This window comes from Manis javanica, chromosome 14 (assembly GCF_040802235.1).
Source record: "Manis javanica isolate MJ-LG chromosome 14, MJ_LKY, whole genome shotgun sequence".
Taxonomy (NCBI): Eukaryota; Metazoa; Chordata; class Mammalia; order Pholidota; family Manidae; genus Manis; species Manis javanica.
The window spans coordinates 41,283,861-41,291,131 of NC_133169.1; the positions used below are offsets into that span (position 1 = coordinate 41,283,861).

Here is a 7,271-nt window from a genome sequence, read left to right on the forward strand (position 1 = left end):
TCTATATTTGCCTTCTTACAGCACTAAACTATGTTTTCTACCTTTATCTTGCATCTACCTACCACTTCAGCATTTTATTAAAAATAAAAATAATAATAATAATAGGAGAAATGTGGGATCAACATATAAATCAAGTACAAAAATCAAACGAATATTCATATTTGACCTGATTGTTTATAGGTCATAATGCATGATCAAAACCGAAAGTTTCTGTGATGAATGCCCTTGTACTGTTCACCATGTAAGAATTTATTCACTCTGTAAGAATTCGTTCACCATGTAAGAACTTGTTCGTTATGCTTCAGAAGATTGGAGACTGACGAGAATTAGGCTTGAGATGGATTAATGATTGTACATTGAGCATTGACCCCCCTATACTGAATTTTATTGTTGTTAACAACCATTTGATCAATAAATATGAGAGATGCCCTCTCAAAAAAAAAAAAAAAAAAAAAAAAAAAGACTAAGGCCATATGTAAGTTAACATCTATATCATAGATAAGATTTTATTGATTTGAGGTTATTTTTAATTTGGTTAAGATTTCTTGCACAATAGAAAAAAGGAAACTTTAAAAAAGGCATGAGTAGGAAACCAGAAAAGTGCAACAGAGATATCCATTACCTATTTTTTAGCCCTCTTAATTGCATTCTTCTTCCAACTCCCAGAGGGGATTTATTAACAGAACACCTTCAGCTACTTCTCTAATGAGCACAGTAAAACCAGTTAAAACCAGGATGAGGTCACCCTCCTGTCTGTCTTTATATAGGCAGCCATGGCCATGCTACGCTAGCCCCTTTGGGTGAGGTTTGTGGTGTCTGATGGAGACATTTCGATCAGACAGCAAGACAGAGCCGCAGGAGCAGAAGGGTAATCGCTGTTTTTAACTTGTTCTGCTTCTGACACATTCTATTAATTTTCGATTATGTTTCCTCCATTTTCCCCTATCAACTACTTTTATGGAGAAATGCAAATATGCTTATTTTCTTCTTGACTGTTTTACTTATTGCAACATATTATGATATGGGTTTTTATTTCCATTTTTCTACGGACAAAAGAATATACATTCTTCCTGTATTAATGAATGAAGAGTTTGTTTTCTTGATACTGGAATTTTACAGAAGAAAAATGACTCATTTTTCTTTGAGTGGGGATTATTTCTGATAGAATACTGAAACAAATGTGTCAGTCATACTCTTGTTTCCAAGGTGAAAGTGACAGGGGCTGGCTAGCGCCCAAGCTGCAGATTGTGCAGGGAGAGCCGTGTCCGGGGGACGGTGATCTAAGGCGGGTTCACACACTCCCGGTCTCAGCGCTCGAGCTGAGGCCCAGATCCTCCCTCAGGTGAAATGTGATGCTTGGCAGATTCCCTGGGAACCTCAATTATTTATTTGTGAAAGGATAAAATAAAATGAGTACCTCATAGGTTCTTGGGGAAGATAAAATATGCTAAAGTAAAAGAATGGCTCCTGGGATGCTGCCAGCTTCAAGGAAAATGTGATATTCTACCACCACCTATTAATTCTCCAAATTAAGTATGTACTGTTCAGTTTCCATTAACTTCAGGCAGCTGGGTAGAGAAAAGTAATAGTGGAAAGGAAGACTGATCGCCTTACATGGTGCAGACAGCATTCCTCTGTGTCTCTGGATTCCCAGGCGTGCTGTTCAATGTGGCTTGGTCACCGTGATTCCCATTTACCCAAGTGCCACAGAGACTTTCACAGTGCCTCCCCTGGCCCCACTGCTCTCCCTCCATTCACATGGCAAACATCTCTGAGGTCCTGTCATGAGGTGGTAACTGCACCAGTCCTTGCTTCACCTTGACCCCAAATATAGACTTGGTCAGCAGGTGTGCTTCACTTTTATTGGAATGTTTTTATATTTGCACAGAGTGCAACATTCACCTGCTAGTGGGCGTGAAATTTGGCATAAGGTTATATTTTATTTTCATGCAATGTTTCCCAGATTTTTTGTGTATTTATGTTAAGACATAACATATATTTTCAGTCTTCTCTGCTTCATCAGGACTCCAGAAGTTAGGGTTATTATTAAGCTGAATATTATAATTATTAGTCTTTGAAATATTATAAAAATATAAAATGTATTTGAAACTTACAATTTTTTCCTGAAATACTCCTGCATCATAACCACTTCTAAACTCTTTCTAGAGAGGGGAAACAATATTTCCTTCTTGTTGGTAAGGCTTTTTAAAATTCAACACTGAATATGACAGAAATTTTAAGAGTTGCAATGATTTAATTTCCATAAGAGAAATAGAGAAGAAGCCATTTCTAAAGGCTTCAAAACACACCTTCAGTAAAACCAGGTGTGTTTTGCTTCTATTGTTCTTTTTTTTTTATTTTGCAGGTATTTAAAAATTCTACTTTAAATCACATTTATGTAATATTTATCCCCAAATCAACCCCCCGTGTAAGGAAGTTAGATCTCCTTAAGTGTAACCAAATTTAATTTTTGTAAATTTGCCTTCAGCCTCTCACACAGGTGCCGGCTGCGAGCACCGAGGCAGAGGAAGGAGCAGCGAACTGAAGGCAGGGACATCGGTGCTCAGGTTTCCTCTTCACATCTCAGTTTCCTTAAAAAAATTGTCATAGACAAAAGCAGATGATGTTTGTGGAAACAAGTAAAGCTTTGTCTTGTAAATGACAATGACCTTCTAAATGATAGTTCTTCTCTCTGATTTAGAACAAATGGTAGGAGGTTTCAGGGGATGAAGCTGAAGAAGCATGTGCTAGACAGACAGGACTGAGATGGGATTCTCCGTAAAGCTCTGCTTATAGGTTACAATAAGAAACATATTTATATACAGACAAACAGGTTTATATAGAGCTTGCATTACTTATATAAAGTTTGTGATTATATATATATGTATGTATACATATAACTATTGTATGGGACTATGGGAATGATCAGTTCTGCACAATAAATGCTAGATATTAACCTTTTAATAATACGTGTGTTTATTCATCTGTACCTGATAATATCCTAAGGACTTCCATTATTTCAACTCATTTAATCCTGACCATACTTGAGATAAAAAATTACTGTCTTCTCTTCATGAGCAGTGGGCAGAGGAATGGTGGCTAGAGGATAATCTCGAACCGCAGCTGCAGGCCAGCTCCAGTCTGGGCAGCTTCCCCGTGCCCCCAGGATATCTAAACGTGGGTCCCTTGACCCTGTTCTGCACTCGTGGGTGTGTGACTTGCTCGGCACAACCACTGAGTCTCACAGAATGGCCTGGTCCTATAGGTGAAAGGCATTCACATTTCGATATGGATTTTACCTAAATTATGTTTCAGTTACTTTCTAAATCTTTATTATATGGGTTACATCTCCAAGAATTGTGAAGATCCAGTTGGATCTTTAAACTAGAGAAGTTGATTCAAGTCTGACTTCTATAACAATTACAACAGCAACTAGCCCCTAGAAATAAGGACTTTTATCTTTTTTTTATGATTCACTTTCGATGTCTGCATAGAGCTAATCTCTGTATTTGTTGACAAGCAATAATATCAGGAAATCACATAACCTTGAACTATGGCAACCTTAGTACATGTTACTAATTCTTTTGATCCACAATTGTGAATTCTTAGTTCTCTGGTAATTACAGTTGAATTGAAGTAATTAAAATTAATATTAAATTAAATATCTGGTAATTAGTGTTTAATTACAGGTTATTTATAATCCAAGAATTTACCAGCCAATGAAATTTCTTCCTGTTAGCACAACTGGTTTGCTGTGAATGCAAATATACACAGTCAGTAAACATTCATCTCAGTCGGTCACATTGTATGAATGACCTATTAATCCCAAAGCTGTTCATGGTCTAGGTGATGCCTCATGGACAACACCACCTGGATGGCTGACAACAGCACCTGGATGGCCCCCAAATCTGGGTGGTCAGAGTTCATCCTGGTGGGAATCTTCAATCAATCCCAGCATCCAGCTCTCCTTTATGTGGTCATTTTCATGGTTTTCCTGATGGCTTTGTCTGGAAACACCATCCTGATCCTTCTGATACGCTCTGAGCCCCGCCTCCACACCCCCATGTACTTTTTCATCAGCCAGTTGTCTCTCATGGACGTAATGTACATTTCTGTCACTGTGCCTAAGATGCTCGTGGACCGGGTCACGGGTGTGAACACGATCTCAGCCCCCGGATGTGGGATGCAGATGTTCCTCTATTTGACACTGGTAGGTTCCGAATTTTTCCTCCTGGCCGCCATGGCCTATGACCGCTATGCAGCCATCTGCCATCCTCTCCATTACCCTGTCCTCATGAACCACAGGGTGTGTCTCCTCTTAGTGTGTGGCTGCTGGTTCTTGGGATCCGTGGATGGCTTCATGCTCACCCCTGTCACCATGACCTTCCCCTTCTGCAGATCCCAGGAGATCCATCATTTCTTCTGTGAGGTCCCTGCTGTAATGAAGCTCTCCTGCTCAGACACTTCTCTGTATGAGACACTCATGTACCTCTGCTGTGTCCTCATGCTGCTCATCCCTGTGACCATCATTTCAGGCTCCTATGGTTTCATCCTCCTCACCATCCACAGGATGAACTCAGCAGAGGGCCGGAAGAAGGCCTTTGCCACCTGCTCCTCCCACATGACTGTGGTCACCCTCTTCTATGGGGCTGCCGTCTACACCTACATGCTCCCCAGCTCCTACCACACCCCTGAGAAGGACATGGTGGTGTCTGTCTTTTACACCATACTCACTCCTGTGCTAAACCCTTTGATCTATAGTCTCAGAAATAAGGATGTTATGGGTGCTCTGAAGAAGATGTTGAGGGTGGGACCTGTCTTTCAGGAAACTATAAAGTAAGACATTTTTGTACTGATGCTTTCTTTTTATTCACTCTAACATGAGAATGGTCTTACGCCAATGGTGTTCCTCAGATTCTCAAATCATGATGTGCCATCTCACATTTATCCCTTTTGGAGGACTTGTTTCATTGAACTGGAAAGGTCTTTGTACACACCTGTATTCAAAATATTTATACAGTTGTACTGGGTCCATGTTACATTTTTCAGAAGTTGATACCTGCTTTGTGATTCTGTGAGAGGATATTAATATTCTTAGGAAATACATAATGAAAATATTTAGAGAGCAAAGGTCCTGAGGTGTGAAACTGATCAGAAAGAGGGAGAGGGAAAAAGAGATATAATGAAGCAAAAGGGGGATAATGTTATCGGTGAGACTATGTAGAGGGCATGTAAGTGTCAATTATAATATTATTCATGCTACTTTTCTGTAAATTTGAAATTACTTGAAAATAAAGGATAAAGTGTAATCATTTTCTCTCTCAGTTAGCTCCTGTTTTCTGTTTGGTGTCAGTGTAAATGACATACCTTAGATGTGATGCTCCTGTTATTGTAGCTGAGTGTCCCTGTGACAGCACAGTCACCTATCTGCCTTTATGCGGGATTCTTCGTACTTCATGGTCCTTCCCCAAAGGCACAGATCGGGTGTAGGCTGGGGACCCAAGAGCCCAAAGATAACATAGGAAAGGCATCCCAGTGACTGCTCCAGGGAATGGTACCTCCTTTCCTACTTTACTTTATAGTCTCATCTCTTGCCCCTTTATGATCCAGGTTTTCAAAGCCAGTAGTAAAATGATAAGAACTGCATTTTAGAAATGTTAAAGTAGATAATCAATTTGAGAAGTGCAAAATGGGAGGTGAGGAGGCCAGGTGATTTGGGATGATGAGGTAAATGGTGTCAGTGTCAGAGGAATGGATTGTACATTAATGCCAGACTGGATTAGGGGTATCTGGGGCAAGCAGGGCTTATTGAATGTGTTCCATAAAACCACAAACTCAGTTACATCTACCAGTTTCCAATTGGCTGTGTCAACTTGTGATTTCTCAAGTGGTTTCAAAAGTACAGATTTTTGTTTACTCTTGACACATTCCATTACTTCATAAGCTAAATAAGTATCTCACAGTATTTGGGGAAACAAAATTGGAAAAGAAGTTTACAATATTTTTGTTGCAGTGAAACAGAATGAATAAAATATATAGAATCCTTAACTTTTAGAAGGATTGAGAAATGTCCATGTCACCCTCGGTTTGCTGGAACATAGTGACACATACATTTGATGATTCCATTTAAAATGCCCTAGACATGGGGGCCAGAATGGAATAAAACAAAATAAAATGTGGTGTTGAACAATATTCTTAAAAGATGACTTTTTACTCTATCTCAGGGAAAAAAAGATTGTGATAAAAATGTTTTTAGAATGATAAATCATTTTTTAAATAAAGTGATCAAAATATAGCTTTCCATATCCTCCATTAATAAAAGTTCACAAGAATTGTGCAGTTGGGAAAACTCATTCAAACTGTGTATGTCATATAATACTCTGACTTCCTTGAAATGAAGGAACAATTGCAGGTCAAAATTTCTTGAATATTAGGTGAAAAGAGTAAATGGAAGTTTCCAGCATTCAAGTGTACTTGCTTACAATGACACAGAAGTATTTGTACACTGGAGTGGTTTAAAATTTTCAAACTTCACAATGCATTCCTGTTTATGCTCACCATCATCTGGCCAAACAAATCACTTCTACCCATAAACACAAGCCCTTAGCCCTTAGTGTTCCTATATCTAATAAAGGACATTAAGGACTAAGACTGAAATTCTTACCAAATAGGAGTAAACCAATATGGATTAGGTGAAGAAAACTGCTCTTTTTTCACAAATGTTTTCTTTTAAAGGGTGTTCAAAAGTCTCAAGAAATAGGAGGAGCAAAATAAGTTTTCTAGGGATGACTCAGGAAGTAAGGTTTAATAAAAACAATTAGATGTACTGGAATTTATATTTAATGTAATTTTGATTGCCTATTTTTCCTCTTTATTATTTTATAACTAAATTTAGTAATAAATTATAACATTTATATATCTGTGTCACTGTGACAGTGCGTTCAGAAAATGAAAACATCTTAAAGGTATATTACAAAGATATAGTAATCAAAACAGTATGGTGCTAGCACAAGAACAAACCTGTAGAACAATGAAACAGAATAGAAAGCCCAGGAATAAACCCACACATATATGGTCAATTCATATATGATAAAGGAACCATGAATACAGAATGGGGAAAATACAGTATTTTCAAAAAATGGTGTTTGGAAAACAGGTCATCTACATGCAAGAGAATGAACCTGGATTACTGTCTAACTCCATACACAAAAGTAAACCCATAATGGATTAAAGACCAAAATGTAAGACGTAAAGCCATAAAACTCTTAGAA

The 7,271-nt window shown here is 38.3% G+C and overlaps 1 protein-coding gene across 1 annotated transcript; it reads left to right on the top strand.

Moving 5' to 3' along the window:
• The first annotated feature begins 3,856 nt into the window (after window positions 1-3,856).
• On the top strand, window positions 3,857-4,840 carry LOC118967714 (olfactory receptor 2T29-like). The gene has a single exon (XM_036994778.1). It carries the CDS (start codon window positions 3,857-3,859, stop codon window positions 4,838-4,840), a length of 984 nt encoding a protein of 327 aa, XP_036850673.1.
• Window positions 4,841-7,271: the final 2,431 nt, after the last annotated feature.

What these genes read in the sequence shown, in the direction of transcription:
- LOC118967714 (XM_036994778.1), top strand. Translation starts at nt 3,857, where the DNA reads ATGGACAACACCACCTGGATGGCTGACAACAGCACCTGGATGGCCCCC.